The 18,982-nt window shown below is 43.7% G+C and overlaps 2 protein-coding genes across 6 annotated transcripts in view; one reads left to right on the top strand and one right to left on the bottom strand.

Moving 5' to 3' along the window:
- Nucleotides 1-2,629: 2,629 nt before the first annotated feature.
- On the bottom strand, nucleotides 2,630-4,583 carry taf11 (TAF11 RNA polymerase II, TATA box binding protein (TBP)-associated factor). The gene is made up of 5 exons (XM_084015672.1): nucleotides 3,969-4,583; nucleotides 3,692-3,816; nucleotides 3,505-3,592; nucleotides 3,318-3,414; nucleotides 2,630-3,211 (listed from the first exon to the last, which is right to left on the bottom strand). Exons 1-5 carry the CDS (start codon nucleotides 4,134-4,136, stop codon nucleotides 3,081-3,083), a joined length of 609 nt encoding a protein of 202 aa, XP_083871798.1. The 5' UTR covers nucleotides 4,137-4,583; the 3' UTR covers nucleotides 2,630-3,080.
- A 587-nt stretch (nucleotides 4,584-5,170) lies between these two features.
- Nucleotides 5,171-18,982, top strand: part of LOC311017359 (ankyrin repeat and SAM domain-containing protein 1A) — a 55,646-nt gene continuing 41,834 nt past the window's right edge. For 4 of the 5 annotated variants that reach the window (XM_084015624.1, XM_084015623.1, XM_084015621.1 and 1 more), the window contains exons 1-4: nucleotides 5,171-5,740; nucleotides 16,083-16,163; nucleotides 16,346-16,502; nucleotides 17,247-17,309. In XM_084015624.1, coding sequence (XP_083871750.1) covers nucleotides 5,562-5,740; nucleotides 16,083-16,163; nucleotides 16,346-16,502; nucleotides 17,247-17,309 — 480 coding nt within the window. In that variant the 5' untranslated portion in view covers nucleotides 5,171-5,561. The remainder of the gene's footprint in view (nucleotides 5,741-16,082; nucleotides 16,164-16,345; nucleotides 16,503-17,246; nucleotides 17,310-18,982) is intronic. The other variant, XM_084015622.1, reaches the window with a different exon arrangement.

Genomic DNA, 18,982 nt, shown 5'->3' with positions numbered 1-18,982 from the left:
GGGTCACTTGCCACAATATCACACTGTACATGAGATTACAAAAGAGCCCCTATAATAATTATGAAAAGGGGGACCTAGTGAACTAACTTATAGGTGCATTTATGGTACTGCTTTTTTTTTTTTATCTAGCAGTCTAGCTATTCCTCACTGCTGTACTAAACACAAATCATACTGGTTATTTCTCATCCAAATCAGTGTGGACAGTCAAGTCATTGTGTGGTTTCAGTGTTTGTCACACATCATGCATGGTTAAATATCATCAAGCTTTAATTCTCTCCAGTTCATTATTTGCGTTTCGGAAATATTAAGTTCATCACATGCCAAAACCACCTCTTCACAAGCATTGACACTGCCAGACAGCTGCTAGTCCATCAGTCACAACCTCTAGGAAACACAGTGTAATGTAAGCATGCTGTGTGAACAGAGCTAATTCACACGTAGCACATTTAGATATAGAACATCATAAAGCTAAATAGACTTGTAGATTATTTACGTTAGGTGTGCGTTCCTTTTTAGTTAAAAGTATTATGACAATATTATCAGCTGTTACTTGTTGAAAATGTGTTGTGAAGGTAGGGAAAACATTGCACTTTTTTTTTATTTTAAAGGAATTAGAACTGCACTGCTTTCATCGAGAAACGATGCATCTCAATTTGCCCCTTGGTTGCTTTATCACCAGGGTGGAATGTTACACACTGTTATCAAGTACTTGCTGTTCTCAAAAAGCAGGTTGAATCATTCCCCGGTGTTATTTGATTTTGAGTTGTGAAACGTTGATCATGCTTCTTTTGTACTGTGAAACAATGTGCTGTGGTCAAATGTCTACTCATGATGACACCACTTTCGATCTCTGCCTCAGCTGTGGAGATCAGGGCGCACGGTAGCTCCAGTATTGTAACTGGGTGAGTCTTTTCACTCTGGTGGGTGGTATAATCCCAAACCCCTTTAAACCAGAGTTACAACACATGATCTCCTCAAAACTTATTTTGTAGCTTGCCAGGAAACAACTCCGACTGCTAGTGTTATTACCTCTGTGCACATTTGTCATGTTCGGTGTTGCGGTCATGAACTCACGTCTGTATTTATTTAGATTATTTAAAAGCATGTTTTTTGAGACCAGTGTACTAAAGCCATATGAATCAAAATATATATTTTAAAAAGCTCTGGTACTGATCCTGTACTCAGTGTGTCATATATATGAACAAATCCGAAACAAAACTGACATTTTCCAGTCTGTCTCATCCTAATCTGCTGCAGATTTTATTAATGAGGCCAGTTGCCAGTTCAAATTTCTGTCACGTTCCTTTTCTATACATAAATCTGCTATATGCATGAATTCAAACAATGTTGGTTTATTCATCAAACAGACTGTTGTAACAGTATAACATTAATTGTGTGAATGTGAAAAGCCTGGTCAGCTACATTTTATGTAAAAATGTTCTCTTGTTGAATCAGTGGTTTAGCATTTTGCCTGCAGAGGTATGCTTATCTATTTAAATGGTTGCAAAGCCGTTACAGCTACATTTCATCATTGTCCCATTGTGTGCTTGGGAGACCCCTGGTGGCTGAACTTGTCAGCACATTCCCCCATTCAAAACGTCATCTTTTCTTTCTTAACTTTGGTTGCCTTGCAAGCTATGAATGACATATTTGCATTCTTAAAGAGAATAGCAAATGTTTAAGCAATAGAAAGTCAGCTGTGGTTTAACCAAAAACATGACAAAGAGTGGAAACACTACACATCTTTGATGTGGAATTCTTCAACGTTCAAGATGACTAATGTCAAAGAAAAAGGTTTTACCTGTCTACCAGGTTTTAATGTTTTCCCTTCAACTGCATGTTAGTCAACACACCCTAACTCTGTCAGTGTAATAATGCAGAGGTACTGCCCTTTAACCGCAGTATAACTTCTAGTTGTTATTTCAGCTTTTGATGTTTATTTTTTTTGCATGGCCTTGGTAGACTAAGATACAGCGGTACAACGTTGGACTGACTTCCCATACCGGATACGACATGTAGCTGTAAATCCAGTTTATACCCACTTTCCCTTTCCTCTGTCAGGCCTCAATGTTAAGTAGTATCCCTGTTCTGCTGACAAACTGGTGCTCTGAGTTCCATCTGCTCATAACCATGCAAAAAGGAAGATGGAGAATGAAGCACTTCAACCTGGCAAAATATTGCCTCTGAAAGCAAATGCATGTAGTGAGGCAATGTTGCATAGTTTATGCCTTGTGAATTACTTGCACTTGTGTGATAAATTCACTGGAAATTGCACTTGTTATGACGTAAATCAGTATTTTTTTGTCAGTTGTGTAGTTAATTGAATTTTGTATTGTCTTTATCACTTCATTGAGACTAATATAAAATTGGTTCTGTGAACCAAAGGTAGTATGTGGGAATATTTTCAAGTGTAAAGAATAAATGATTAATTGCTGAACACGTTTCAGTTGTGCCTTTAAGTTTTAATAGAAAATGCATGTTTCCGTGTAACAAAATATCTATTGCATCATGTTTTTGTTGTCATAAAATATACAGCAACGTGTACGTTCAAGTCTCACTCCAATTATTTTAGTAGTTTTATCTATAATTTGTTCCACTTTCACCTCAATAAAGTACATATTTACAAAAACAACTTGAAACATTGTAATTTATTTTAGCATTTTTAGACAAACTAAGTAGATTCTGTCAAATGTTACTACTACTCCAGAGATTTAATAATCAGAAAAAAGATCCAAACTTTTTTGAAATGTCCAAGGATAAAAATAAATGTTTGCTTGAATGGCTTAAAGAAGAAGAAAAAATAGTTTATGCAATTCAAACCATCGGAACTTGAACACCAAAAATAGCATTTCTCCAAAGTAAAGATGCTCTTTAAAATAATCGAGGCACATGACCATAATGTAAAAATAAAACAATGTATTTACAAACATAGCACATTGATATGTCATACCATTGCACTGTATGTTGCATTTACCATGACAATTACAGGTGAATGGCAGGTCAGAGTGGAATTTATTTGACTGCTGCCCTCGTGTAAAAAATGTTTTAACTTGCAGGCATGCATCTAAATCACAGGTGCCTCAGTGGAAGACAATTTGCTTGTACTTGGTGTTGGGTATCTGATCTCGGCTCTTCAACCTCCTCACTGCTTCCCTCATATGCTTGGGCTGAAGCGGTGGTGTGTCGCCCCACTTCTCACAAACATCTAATGCTGTGAAGACAAATAAAGTATTTACTACACGATAGTGAACATTTTAACTGCAGGGAGAAGTACAAATTTAAAAAGTATTTATTCATGCGTTCCATCTGCCACTCACCTTCCTCAACAATTTCCCCAGCAAAAACCTTGGAAATACCAGACATGGCAATTACCACATTCTGGGACACTGATGAGCCAGTTATGGACTGGATCAGCTAGAAAAATAAGGTTAAAAAAAAGAGAGATGTCAAACAAATAAAGTAGTTTCAGAGATTTTAAAAAATGGTCAGTTTAGAAAAGCTTACCCTCTTAATAGCTGCCTTTGGGAAGGCAGAACGCCTGTACATCTCATAGCGATTTAGCTGCTCTTCAGAAAAGGAGGATACCAAAACTCTGTAAGACAACAACAGTGGGTGATGGTGGTGGTTACTGGGATGAGACTTAGTGTTTTCTTTTTTTATTAGAATCTTCTGTTAGAAATATCAGTCTTACTGCATCTTTTGTATTTCATCCTCGTCAACCTTTTGGCGTTTCTCCTTTTTTTTCTCTGGTTCCACCTTCAGTCTTTTAGCTTGGCCAGAGGAGCCTTCTTCGTCATCTTCCCCAGCTGCCATTTCCTTCACCGTGGAAGACAAAAGTGTTTAGAGCCACTAAAAACAATGAGGTGCCCTTTGTGAAGCTACACGTTCATATTGTGCTTGTGTTTATGTAACACAATAGTATTGGTCTTTAATTAGACCTTACTGTTAAATTAAGCCCCAGAACTCACAGATGTAACCTCCTGTTTGGACGGATCTTGCGAGGATGCGTCTTTGTTTTCATCTGCAGATTTCGCTGAGGGTACATCGTCAGTTTCCTCTGATTTGGGATGCTCCTCGCTTGCAGAAGTTGTTCTTTCGGGTTTAGCTTCAGGTTTGATGCGTGCCGGGTCGGCCATAATCACTCAGTCCCCCAACTCTAGCCGACAGCTTCAGATTCTGCAATAACAACGCGGCTAGTTGATTGGCTAACACTAGTCAGTTAGCCGGCTACAGCGATACACTTACACTCGGCTTAAAAGTAACCTAGTTGATAAAGAGCATACATGTTTGTGTTAACGTTCACATTTAGAGAAAAATAGGATGACCACACAACATGCACATACCCTCTCTGCAGCTAGGCGTCAACAAAACAGCAACGACGGTCAAGCTAACGGTTGACGTAAGCTAACGTTAGCTTAGTAATTGATGCCGTTTCGCAAGGAAGTCGTCATACAATGCAACCGAGCAATTTACCGAAATGAGCACTTAGAAATAATTGCATTTGAGCAACTCTCCCAGTTTAAGAGCACCGATAGCATCGGGATGCTAGTTTTCTCGCTTTATTGATAGGGTAGTATGAGAGTTTCCGTTTCCGGTTTTGAACGAACTTTATAGACACAGGCAGCAAGACAAACACACGGAATAATACGTTTTAAAGGTGTTATCATTAAACACGGTGTTTATGGGGGGGTTTTTTTATTATAAAATGACAATGCAGTGATACGATTTATTTCCCAAATCAAACTATGTTGCAACAGCCAATTAAATTACAGTTCAGACCATACCTCCTACTGTTAAAGTTATCTGCTGTCACCTGATCAGATGTTGTGAAATGTTTCACCGATCACACCCAGGACTGTTTTCCTCCTTTCTTTCTAGCAAAACTATATAGTGTCAACGATACTTCCGAGTCATTGTTAATCCACTGTAGAGTTGTGACACTTGGTATGTTTTTGAGGAAAAATCAAAGTTTCTAATTAATTTCGACACCTTCAAATACAGACGTGCGACTGGTAACACTAACTAATTAAATGGTTAGGTTATAAATTGCTTTGGACTCTAGACGTGACAGAAGAACACTGGCTAGTATAATCCTGCCTCTGGTATTTGTCCTAATTTAGCTCGGGCGCCATATTGCTTACACCCATCCACGTCTTTTATCGAGCAGCTAGGGCGAGCGCGAGGGGTGAGTGTGTGTGTGCGCGCGCCTCTGAAGCGTTTCGGATTGGAGATGCAGAAAGAAAGGGCAGCTTCGAGGAAGTGACGGACAAGGCTCGGGGGACTGGTCGGAGGAAGTTTGCTTGATGGTGGTACCGTGGTGCTGAGCGAAACTTTTCACCGCCCCTTGAGCACCAGCGGCACCGTGGATCGGGACGGACCGATCCGGCGGCGGAGGGAGCGTTTTGTTTCCCTGCCACGCGAAGCGGCACTGAGGAATAACTTGAGGTCGGGAGAAAAAAAACGGGGGGGATCGCAGAGGAATTTCACTCCCGTAACCAAGCCCCCCTCTCTCCTTCTCTCTCCCCCGCGCCTCCTCTGATTTTTTGTTTCTGGGATCCGCGATGGGGAAGGAGCAGGAACTTCTTGAAGCGGCGCGCACGGGAAACCTGGCCGCCGTGGAGAAGCTTTTATCCGGGAAGCGACAGTCCACTGGCACCGGCGGCGGTTCGTCCGGGGCCGGTGGAAGCGGCAACAGCGGCGGCCACGGTGCCTCCTCTCATCCGCTCTCCAGTCTGCTCAGGTAGGCTCTGGGAAAGGGAGGCACAGGGGGGGATATAACTGGAAGTGAGACAGGCAGCAGCGGTTGTCCCTGGCAAATATTGTCTGATCGTTTACTGTGGGAGTATTTTAAATGTTACTGGCGAGCCACAATGCTTATTTTGCATTGCCAAACAAACACAACCTAAACCAGTGCACCGCAGAAGCAGCTGCATGCTTCTTTGTTAGCTCTTAGCTTTGCGTCTGCCAGCTCTACTGTAATGTGCAAAATAACAACGGCTTGGCAGGTAATGATGCAACTATATTACAGAAATCTGCAACAGAACAGCCACGGTTTCTTTAAAAACCCAACACGGATGCATTATTAATTGCTTACATACAGTCTAGACTTTAACACTAACTGGTGGACTAGAAAGCCGGTTGTCAGAATCAGACATTTCATTTTTAAGCAGCATCATAGTACTGTTTGCAAATATCTAACAGCATAATCATTTCCCCTTACTTCAGCCGCATAGGTGTCAGCTAGACAGGTATCTGTCTATCTGTGGCCACAGGAGGAAGTCCCGGGTGAGGTAGACGTTTGATGTGGTTTTTCACATCTATACAAGGCCTACCATGCGAGGTTAGAGACTGTGAGCTGCTCTGTCTAGGTTTTTTTTTAATTTATCTCATCATCAATACTTCCCCCTCCATAATTTGTTGTGAGTTCAGCTATAGTCTAGCTATAGTCGATATTCAGTACCTTTTATCCTTGCCCACAAGCCGCCACTGTAGTCTGTTGGTAGAGGCTCTTCTGAAAACGCCTACTTGGATTTGGAGTGCTGGTTAGAAGAGGGCACCTCTCCCAAATATGAGAGATATTGGTAAAGGCTTGTGGGACCCTGAGTCCCTGTTCTTGATAACATAACCTTGCATCAAATTCCTTGCAGTATTATGAAGACACAGCTTGCTCTGTCCTATACTATACCATCACTTTAATTTGTTTGCAGATGAAAGCTGCCAGATTATATTTAATATTAGGATTAAATACAACAGTTCTGATCAGTTCTGAGTTTAATTTCTTTCTGCAGATGTTGTCAGAATTATGGGCTAACCACAACAAGCTTTTCCCTGGGCTGAAACATATTTTTCCTGTAGATAATGCATCCATATTGTAGTTTAGACAACCCTTGTGCTGTATGCAACTGCCAAGAAAAGGGTAGAGCTTATTCCTTAAAGGTCTGCTTCTAGATACACATGAAATAAAGCCGGTCGACGTGTTAAGATCAAAGTTATGGCCAGGCTGAGTGCTGCATGTCAAAACCCTACAAGTGGCTTCTCTGCACCCATATTTTAATGTCGAACGCACGCCAGTGAACATCCGTCAATCAAAATCTAATGTTGCTCCTCTGGGAGCGGGCCCGCTGCCAGCCACCTTCATTCAAGGGACAAGTGTAACGGCGGAGCTCGAGGTGATGCATCGCTGTGTTACTCAGTGCCGACTGCACAATGTACTCAAGGTAATTACATTAAACCCCTCTAATCGGAAATCCAATTCAGAGATGTCATGCAGTCAAGGCTGGTCCCCTTCGCTCCCTCCACAGGTCTTGTGGGCGGACTGAGGAGCCCATTGTGTCATCTATTCTGACTTGAGCAATCAATGTTTGGCAATGATAGCTCGGGGGAAATTATTGGCTAGACTTTGGAGGGAATTGATTAACTACTTTTAAAAGCCTGTTGTCTGTGGACACCTGAGCTAATAGAACAGGCTCTTTGAATATTAGCCTGAGGGACTGTTGTTATTGTGTATGACATTTTATTTAGTTTGCCTAATGAGAACACAAATGCGTTTAAGGTCACCACAGTGAATTACTGCAGTGATACAGGCTTTAGGTGGTTTCCTTTGACCAGTATCGCCTTGTCACGTACTCTTCACCCAGCGTTGGAAAGTGTCCGTCTGTAATCCTGTCAAAGGGGATTTGATCCCAGGATCCGTCTTTCACAAAGTCTGGCCTCTGTTGCTTGTAATGTCAACAAAGGGATATGTGTTATGTACACTCCTGCTGTACTCCACTCTATTTCATTCGCTTACACCGCTATTTCTTTAATGAAACATCTTTGTCATTTTAGTTGCTCTTTTCCCTCAACAGTAATGCGATTGTCTAATGATGAGTCATTGTATAGATTAACCTGCAGGCGATGCAGATTAATGATCCAACTGAATCCGCTTCATCACTGCTGTTTTGAAGGTGTGTTGTGTGCGTTTCCAGTAGATTTTTGGCGTTCTTGCTCTGGAATGGGATGCATGTCAAGACTCGCGTTGTTTTTGAAACCAGGCTGTTGTACAGCTCGGCTCTGAGGAATGTCTGCTTTCCCAGGAGGCTGCATCCCAGTGGTTACCATGGGATAGACACTGACCCCGGCCTCATTTACACTTGCCGCCGCCCCAAACATTTGTTCCGTGGTGCTCCATTATCACTGAAATTAGATGGGCGGGGCTTCCTCAAGTTGGAAGGTCATGGGGTGACCTTCATAGTGCCACTGTGTGCACTTGTGCTTGATGCAGAGCTGAAGTTGATGAGTTGATACTGTTTGTTGGGATTTTTAAACTCATATTGGTGTTTGTCGGTCGTTTCGATGTTTTGCTAGGCAACAGGTTGGTAGAGATAATGATGGGTTAATGCCACTGTAACCCATCATATCGGTGTTGTCTCACCTTTGTCTGAAAAATGCTTCTGCCAAATTAAAAATAATAATAGGAAACCTTATGGAGAGAGTTGCAACACGTGAGTCCTCCTGTATTATTAAATGTCATTAACATTTAGATTAGTTAGTCATTGATAACAAAGATGCTCTATGACAATCACACACGTAGAGCACTCCCGGCTTGGCACTAATGTGGGCTCAGTGGCCTTCTGTTCCGTCTTTTATAGGTTCCTTGGTCAGCTTATGTCATTCACATTCACCGCATCGGCAAATAAACTGGGACACATTTGGAATATTTACATTTACAACTGTGAAATGGTCTATATTAGGCCCTGTTTTAGAAGATACATCTGCTGGGTTTTCCTCCACACCGTAGTTTTTGCTACGGCCCCATGACCCGCTTTGATCCCAGGGGTCTACAGGAAGATCTCTCCACTAGCACTTCCTGGGAAAGGTTGTCCAAACACAGGCAGCTGCTGCGGTCAGACCGGAGGTAAGACAAGTCCCTGGCCGAGAAAGTGGCCTGCCCACTGAGGGGAAATTAACCGAGGAATGCATGGAGTTCTGGACAGACGCTCTGAGAGCTTAGCCAGACGAGGGCTCGTCTCCCAGCATCACAGCCATGTCCTTTGTCCCACTAACAAAGCGTAGAATGATGGCGCATTATCGGTCCCTAAAGACCACGCTGGGGCTTGCCTTTACTCTTTTAAGTTTTACAAAGAAAATTGAGCTGTCATTGGATGGAAATGGACCACCTATTTAGAGTGTAGGCTATTACAAGTGGGGCTTTTATAATATTTGTGAATATCTAAAGCCGTTTTTTTTATTTTTTATTATCACCAAAGGCCTCTTGAAATGCATTTTCTCTGCAACATGTGCTTCCATTCTCTAAATGCTAGAAGAAAGCATTTCTATCAGTGTAATGACTCGCTTAGCATTTTAAGAGGCTTGGGCACGACTCCAGATCATTCCATCCCATTGCATTCACAATTTCTGGCTCATCCCGAGCAGCCCCATGCTTTCAGACTGGTGTCAGCCGAGAAAATCGCCGCCGCACTAAAATGAGCACACGCTTTCTCTTTTTTAAAAACAAATACGTCCCTGGAGCGTCTCTGTTTTATGGCTCTTTGTGCGTTTTAGAGTTCACTGAGTGTGAAGGTGCACTGTAGGACTTGGGATGGGGATGGCAGGCTCACAGCGGGAATCTGACACTCTGTTTCTAGCTGGGTGTCATAGTGGCTATCGGAGCTCATGCAAACTCTCACTGCCTGCTGGTGGTGTGCAGGCAGACGGTGTTAACAGGCCAGCTTCCATCACTTTTACAGCACTGGTAAGAGCCTCAGATCTAGGTAGCTAAAGAAGCTGGGCGGAGAGCAGCACCGGCAGTCACATTTCATCAACTGTTGACCTCTGAACTGTAAGAAACTGTAGCTGGTTCAACCCAGGAGGGAGCGGTGGAAGCTGGGAAATCTAACACCGCCATGTTAGCATTCCAGGAGCATCTGAGTTCGGGGATGCTCTGTGCGTTATGTTTACGGGCCCATGTTTGTGTAGTCTGAGAAAGCAGGCAGAAAGGCACTCGGTAGCGGTGATGAATTCCACATGTGTGCATATCTGAGGGGGGACAGAAACTGACAAATGCCGTGTCTTTTCCATGTAGTGTGAAGCCGTCTTGACTTTTCAGCTAATGTTGGTAGGATAAAAATAGATTTCATCCAAGTGGGTCAGGGGTTTCTTAATTAGTTTGTAGAAGAAAAGTTTCTGCGGACTTGAAAGATATATCTTGTAAGGATGCCAAGTAATGATGATAATAACGTTGGGCCTCATTCCATAACCTTTCTTAAAGTCGAGATGAAGTAAAAAAAAAAAAAAAATGCTTTTAGAGCACGTCCCCAGCCATATCATGCACCCTTTTAACAATATATGCTTTAAAAAAAAATCAATTTCTTGGTATTTTTATATCAAAATCCAATAACCAGCTCTTCCAGTAAAACTAAATGTCAGGTGTGCTCACGTAAGCTACTACCAACCCATTGCAACCAATAATACACTGACATTCATCCATCAATCTGAAACGACAAGCGAGTGTGACGCCACAGGCCTCTGTAGCTCCGTATCACCCCACATTCTGAGCCCGCCCACCCCTTTTTTAGCGGTCCAATCAAATGTGAAGGATTTGATTGAAATCCCTCCTGTAACTGTACACTACAGTAAAATCAAATATACTGTTTCGCTGTGGAATACACAAGCTAAAGGCTCTCTTACTTCCCCTTTAACTGGGGTTTTATTCTTAAACCCCACCTCGTTTTTTTTTAACAAAGATTCTGACATCGATATTCTTGGTAACAGAATCTGCTCGCACTCAAGAGTCAGACTTAGACACATTTTGAGTGCTAATAATTGGTTATTGTGTGTGAGGGGTTTGCAGTTGAGTTGTATAATCATATAGGAAGGATATTAATTTGAATTAAAGTATTTTACAAAGCATTATGATCTTTTAAAATTAATATACAGCATCCCATGTTATTTGGGGGTGGGGGGGTATTTTATATCCATTATTGATGTTACTAAGACTTGCTTGGGCAGTCTCATGTACTTTTTAATTAGGCTAATTAGGATCAACTGGCATGCATTTCAATTTACATGTACGATGTTATCATTATGAGAACACAGGTACAAGCAATTCTGCAGTTAAAGAATATTAGTGATTTTAAAGGCATTTTTTTGTAATATTACAAATAATTAAGGCACATTAGTGTCTCATATTTCTCCGTTATTTATAGTTTGACTCTTTCTGTGCTTCCTGTTTTTAAAAGAAACCGAAAGTTGTTTATGTTCTATTGACCCCACTCTCTGAAAACCTTATAATAACACACGGACAAATGGGGAAAGATACTGTATGGCTGCTGTGGTTACGATGCCTCTCTGTGTGTGGCGTTTGAGCCCATTTGTAGAAAGAGGCACCACAACGACAGGCGACATCAGGCCCGCCCCCCCCCCCTGAGCAGCCCTACATGTGTGTGTTAGCTCGCCGTTAGCAACCCCCGACCCCAGACATTTCCATCCTGCTGCCTGGCGTCTTCCATTCTCTCCCGCTCTGCAGCTCTCAGCAGTCTTCTTGCCCACCCGCTGGGTCCACGCCACTCCACCTCCACCTCCAGACTTCAAACGTCTTGTACTTGGAGCCAGAGTAATGCCACTGCCCTCAATATGTTCACACAGGAAGCACATTATGGCAGATTCCCTCTGCTTTGATATTTGTGATGGATCGGCAGAAGTAATGACGAAGTGAAACACACATGAAGCCTATCACGAGGTGAAACAGATGAGTCTTTAAGGTAATAGCTGTGCAAAAGTAAAAAAAAAATGACTTGGAGGATTAATTTTGTGAGCAAACTCAGCAGCGTTTTGACAAAATCTTCAACCATGCAGACGAGATCAGGCAGAAGTTGTGTGCTATTTCCAGAAGTGGGTTGTCAGCATAATTGAAAATAACTGCCCATCCACCCGGCAAGGTTTTAGTGGAGACTGCACATCAAGCTCGCTCCTTCAAACAGAAAGCACCGGGGATGCCTGTGTGAAACGGAGAGATCTGAATGTGTAGTTGTGTCGGTGAGGGAAATGCCAAACTTGTTAGAAAACAGATTGTGATTGAATGTGTTCTCGGCCCATCTGATTCTGCCTCATGGCTTCTCTTCATGCCAGCTTTTCAGACGGCCATCCGTGGTTTTCATGTCGAAGCTGTGCGCTACATTCAAATTGGCAAATGAGCGACCGCATCGACGTCCCCATTCCAATCCTTTCCTTCATGACTGGAGCTGTTCACTGTAGCACTGGATCGACATTAAAGAGGACAGCAGGACACGTTTTTATGCTATAAACACATTTATATGACTGTAATTGGTATATTCATTAAATGTAGTGCCTCTTTGCTATTTTGCTTATTTCCCAACTACTGTTACTGTCATATTTGTCACTGTGGTGAGGCTCTCCTCATACGAAAGTGGGGGTGCTTTCATCTCTCGGCTCTTTGCTCACTTCTTTTGCATTTTTTTTCAAAAAATTCTTTAGTGGGTGGGCTTCGGCTCAGATCTGGGGGGTTGAACTTCAAATTTAAATGTATATATAAAGCACATTTCAACCCAAGTTGACCAAAGCACTGTGGCTAAAATCTACAGGTAGATAAAATCAGAAACACTGACATAAACGTCAGTCCACACAGCTCAAATAAACAACCACAGAAAATAAAGTCAGAAGCAGTTTTAATGTTAGTGGTAGACTTGAAGCCTTACCATAGGTGTGTCACAGGTGTGTTATAGTCGTGTCATTGATCTAAAGTTGTTGCCTAACTTGTTTCCCTGTGCTGCCTTACTTTCAGCCCTTCAGGACATACACTACATGCACTACCCCCAGCCTTCATGATAAGCGTGCACTACTTCATCCCAGTCGTAGTTCTTTCATCACAACACGGTGCCTTGATTTTTAGCTCATTATTAGAATCCCTCAGCAGGCCTGGAGGACGCTGGCAGGCACTCCGGTCTCTCTCCGCTGAGAAGTAGGTGCTCAGGTTGGCTGTTTGGCTGCGGGGCATCTGGTTTCACCACCCGCCAGCAGTATGCAGAATAATTAAGCCCAATTTCCCTGCTGGTGGCTGACATGCGCCAGTCGCCGCTGGGCTCGGTGCCCTGGGCTCGACTAATCCCCGGTGTTGTCACACCTCTAATAGGCTGGAGGACAAATCTGTTTATTTGACACCGACTTCACATTCACCTGGCTTCTTGTTTGCTTTAACGCCAGACCGAATTTTACCCTGCTTATTCCCCAGGGCTCAATAAATAAACATGCAATCATAACTTTTGGGTCCACCAGAAATATTGTAGGCTACTGCTGAGTTGGGAACATTTGCTTTGTGTACCTGTGTGCTTGAAATATTCGGTAGTGAAACTAGTCATACTGGTTCATAAGGCACTTAATTGTCATTGTAGGCATACAATGACATGATATTTAAGTTTCAGTGACCTTCAGCAAAAGATATAAAAGCAAGATAAACAAAAATGCAGCAAAAATAATAGATTTGTATTTTATAAGATGTATTATCTTTTTAAAACAACAAAATAACAAAACAAAAATCAGCAGACTAATGCAGAGAACACATTTAAAAGAGAAAGTGTTCTCCTTCCTCCTCTCGTACTGGCCAGGCTTTGTACAACACAGAATTAGATTCACCCCCCCAGAATCTTTTTCAAACTCCAGCTTCATCCCGCTGATATTCCCTCAGGGAAATTAAGGATTAGCTCAGCCTTTCAAACAGGAATTCCTCAGTCAGTTCGCATGAATGTGCCCCATCCCAAACCAAATCAACTGTGTTTTTTCCCATTGCCCCGCTGTGAGCCTGCTAAGCCCCATCCCTCAGTTCGCTTGGTTGTGAGCCGTAGTAAGAGGATGGAGTGGATTGCCATTTGTCGAGCCACCACCCTGACTCATGCCCTTGAGTGCCGCGCTGCCAAAAACACTCAGAGGACGTAACACCCGGTCTGCACTACGACGGCAGGTTTAAACACCGTGACGGTGGAGAATTGTAATGGTCTTCACTACACATGATTTTGATAGCGTTAATTACCACCCATACCCCAGATTAGGTGTAGAATAGAGAAATAGATACCCGACTGTGACGTCATGGCTTGTGATGTGTTGCACCCCTGTTTCTGTCGGTCATGTGGTTGATGTGACACAACGTTTGGGATGTGACAATGACACCTCATGACTGCCGAGCAGCAGCCATCTGCAAAGGCGTCATACGTTTTACTTTCTTTTTTGCACATTTTCCTTTTAAATTGCTGACTTTGGATGTCGATGGGGAATCTTGCAATATGTCTCATGATACGTGCATTGTTGTTTCCTCGTGCATGACTTGGCAATTAATGCAACGGCATCACATAATCGTGTTAATTGTGTTCCCGGAGCCATGGCACGCCTTCTTGCATTACTCTGGAAGTCTTCGCTGCCCTTTTGCCCAAATTTGTGAAATTCTCCCGTCGTAGTGGCTGTTTATGTTAATTTGTTTATGGGGCTTTTTGCTGTAAGCCGTTACATAACTCTTTATCTAGGACAGCAACGAGAGGTCTGCTTCTGTCTCAGTTTCCCCCCTTTGATGTGTTCGGCGGCCCTGCACAAGGCAGCGTTGCTGTGCTCTTAACTACCAATGCGGTTGCTGGTTTGGGGTGGAATGGAGAGGAAGTGTGGATGTGTGATGCCTGACCTAATCGTAGCTCACACAGTTCCCCCTCTTTAACAGAAACGTATCAGTCCCCAGCATTTGCCCTCCGCCACATTTCCCCATTCTAGTATTTCAGTCTAGCCCGCCCACATCTTCTTCTAGCTGCGTGACGAGGTGAGATGAGACCCAGGCGGCCTGCTGTAAGAAATACCCGGCTTAGGTCCTGACTAGTGGTGCATCCCCGTGTGTCTGTGTTCTGTTCGGTTCATTGTTCTGCAGCCTATAGAGCCCTCCAAGACACTTATTTAATGAGACGGCTCCGACTGTGTAATTGCAGGCTGCTCTCAGAGTTATTATGGGAGATGTATTTTCGGGGGGTAAAACAGCCATTACTGCGACATAAAAATGAGCCGCGACCGCGAGAAGCAAAGTGGCACGGTATCATCCCGCTCCCACGCGGATCAATTCATATTGTGTCTCTGTGTGGGTTCAACTCCCGGAACTGAAACACTGAAAATATGTAATAATGCGGCTGTTCTTTTTCCTCGTAGCGTATAAAGGATTTATTCATGGGAATGACTTGCTTCCATCGAAAGCCAGTCATAATTTATGACGCTATCCTTATGTCAAAACAGTCATTTGCACTGGGTTTGAGACATATTTCTGTAATATATCAAAAGCAAAGTAAATGGTTTTGCTCCCATTCTCTTTCTGTTTGGCAAATGGCTCCAATATTTGGTTCACTAGTGCTGGGATTTCCGCGTCGCATGATTTATTTAGGATGTGTCGAGGTCTTTCAGAGAGCCCTCGCATCCAAAGTCCTGGCACTCAGTCTCACCAGACATCCTTTAGCCTCTTAAATTACTCCCCTCCATCTCCCTTTTAACCGGCCCCCTCTATCATCGCTCTCTATCCTCCTCCGCCACAGCGCTCTTTGCAAATTAAAAGAAACAAACCAATCTGAGCTGACAGCTGGGTTCGGGCTCCAGTGAATGAGAGTGCCTGGCTAACCATGGGCTACCTTACACTTTACCCCCTTCAATGGTGCTAGGCTCCGTCCAGATGCTTTGTTTGTTGCTCGTGCTGCATCACAAAGGGCTATTCTACCTCAGGACTCGAATAATCAGGCTGAGTTTGCATAAATTGCTGTAAATAAGATGTAAGTAGCTCATCTCAGCTGCCGCTCGGCGGTGATGGTGTCTCTTTTGCTTCCTGGTTGCTGCTGCTTGTCTTCGTTTCTGTCTCCTGACACATGGTTTGAGAGTAAGAGAGTGTAGGTAGGGCCGTGGTGTGAGCTGGCTGCTGCCAGAGGCCCGGAGATAACAATCACAACGGAGTCGGACACACCCACGGCTCGAGACTTTACAGAGGGGGGGGGGGGGGAAAGCCAGTGTTTGTTTGGTGTGTGTCTGCGTGCGTTGTGTGTTATGGAAGCCTAACAAATCCTTTCTATTCCGAACAGTATCTGGAGAGGCCCCAATGTGAATTGTGTGGACAGCACTGGATACTCCCCTCTCCACCACGCCGCCCTAAATGGACACAGGTAGATCCGAGATAAATAACTGTGGGAATGCTCCTTTGTTTTGAATGCATTAAAGGACGCCTGTCCTCACACACAAGTGTCCCACTGGGGAACTGAAGCTATTGATTGGCTATTTGCGGGTGTATTCATTAGCGTGGTTCACACTCTCGGCCCTGTCCCTTCCTTCCTTCCTTCCTCCGCAGCGAGGTGGTGGAGGCGCTGCTACGAAACGAGGCCTTGACCAACATCGCCGACAACAAGGGCTGCTACCCGCTCCATCTGGCTGCATGGAAGGGAGACGAACGCATCGTCAGACTGCTCATTCACCAAGGACCGTCGCACCCCAAACTCAACGAGCAGGTCTGCCGCAGCGTTTATCCTCCTCCGTTTGCGTGTTGGTGTCACCTCTGGTTTTGAACGCACGATGTGAAGTTACGTACTAATATGACCCGTTTGTGACGTGTGAACGCGTGTTTGCAGGAGATGTACTGGGTCGTTGTTTTTAAAGTAAAGAAAATTGAGCTTTTCAGCACATTTGTTGACACAAGAACAAATATTTCTCATTCTAGTGCAGCATGGCATGCTGCTACTGTATTTGAGCAAAATGAATGTTAAAAACATTGTGCATTAACCTGCATCATGAGTCTGACTTCCCCTGTGATACGTAAAGTGCTTTGACCCCGTGCTAGTGTGAGAAGTGCTTGCCCCCTAACCATTTTAACTGTTTGAAACCATTCGTATGTTTTCATATTTTTTATTCGGTTGCTTCCTGCAGAGACAGCCTCCAGAGCGGCTCCATCTCTGGTCTGTCCTGTTTGGGATGAGGAGAAATGGCCCATTATGAGCTCCACAAACGTTGCCTGAATCATAACATTTGATCAAACTAGCCCGCCCTCAAATGTAGCAAAAAAAAACAAATTATGAAAACTTGATTCAACTCATTTTGGGCCATTTCTCCCTGACATCTGACTGTTCATTAACTCAACTTTTGTTTTTTTTTCTCCTCTTGATTTAGTTTGACTCATTTGTGATCATCATTCATTCGTTCATTCATTGCTTGTCTCAACCCAAACCATTGGCCTATCTTCTCTTCCTCCCTCCCAGAGCTCTGTAGACCATAAAGAGTTCAAACGCTGTGGGCCCTTTGACCCCTATATTAATGCCAAGGTGTGTACACAGTGCTGCCAAAACAGCATTTCCTTTTGCAGTGCTCCTTTTGCTTTACTGCCGTGTTGTCTTGCTGTGCTTGAGGTTGGTGTGTCGGTGCTGCTTGTGGGTTCTCTGCTGCAGAGATGCTTTTTATGTCACCCACTCTGGGGAGATCCCTGTCCTCTGGCTTTCTGCTCGTGTTTGCTTGTGATCTCCAGCTTTATTGAGAAGCTACGTTTAAGACATGTGACACTGCATCACGACATCATGCCCACCACATAAGATGATCTGTTTCCTACATGTTATGTTCCTCTTGTACCAGCCTTTTAATGATGATTTGACCAAACACGCCCTTGGAAGTTGAGTAAACTGGACTGGATGTTTGTTTTTTTCTTTGAGTATTTTAAAGAATTCACAAATGTGCAAATGGAAACTTGTTAATTTATATGCAGCCTGAAGCAGTACAGTTGTCGGTGGCACACAACCAGCATTTTATAGAAAGCCACACCATCAAGTAAAGCTACGACAACCATTATGGCATTAAAAAAAATCAGCAGTGGACAAATGGATTAGTTTACAGGAGGTGGATTGAGCATTGCTACAGATTGTGGGGTGTCATGCTGATGGTCATTTTCCCCTCTCATTAATTATCCAATTCCTATATTTGTAATTATGCTACAAAAACATGAAAAAATGATTAACACACGTTACCTGGATCCAATCTGACCTGTAGCTACAAAGCCCATTTATTATTGGGCCTCAGTGAGCGGTGTGAACATGTTGGTCGCACCATGATTGCTTTTTCGACGGGCAGAGCTTGAAAGCCATCCAGGCCTGTAGATAAAGCTGCACACTATTTTTGAACATTGTGGCATTTCCCCTGGGATAATCTTCTTTAGCGTTTTGATGGTAAGGCTGGCTTTTCTTTTTAAAGCTGCCATATATCGAAGTGTGAATTTTTTCCTACACGGTGATCGTCCTTTAGATTTAATCTATTTGACGAATTCAACATTTGAGCTGCTGGGATTATGCAGGACGTCTTAACGTAAAGACTTTCGGAACAGTTTGGCGAACGCTACCTGGTCACGAGCCCTTAATAATTCACGCCTTGTTATGAATAAATCAGAGCGATGGGTGCATTGTGGATGCTGTGGACCCCTGGTTGTGGTCATGGTTGATGGCATCATGTGACTGAGCGGGAGGGGGGGCATCCTGCCTCCCCTCTCATCACACTCCAGGACCAGAGAGCCATCTCGGGAGGAGGATGGGAGGTTTTCAGTGTACCGATCTCTTTGCATCAGCATCAAAGAAAGATTCCCATGCCATGCTTGTCTGTGTGAGTGTGTAAATGGTTGTGTTTGCCCCTCCTCCTCATCTCCCCACCTCCCGGTTTGTGCCTGGGAGCTGGCGTTGCTGAGGAGAGGAAGAGGTGGGACGTCGTCGTCATAGTAACCGTGTCACGGTACAGTGGTGGTGAGTGACCTAGTGGAGAGATGCGGTGTTTTTGCAGACAGGAACGTGTGTGTGATGAGGTTTAAAGTGGGGTCCGGGACGGTCGGGGCTTCAGTGGTCCCCTTCAGGGACACCGAAGGAGTCAGACTTGGTCCTTTTCTCTGTCATCCTGGTCCAGGAAGCCAGCCAGACCAATGTTTATTCATTCTGTCTCGGTTCTCCCTCCTCCTGATAGAGTC

This window comes from Eutrigla gurnardus (assembly GCF_963514095.1).
Source record: "Eutrigla gurnardus genome assembly, chromosome: 8".
NCBI lineage: Eukaryota > Metazoa > Chordata > Actinopteri > Perciformes > Triglidae > Eutrigla > Eutrigla gurnardus.
The sequence above is the reverse complement of the archived record's forward strand: the minus strand, read 5'-3'. Positions and strand labels throughout refer to the sequence as shown.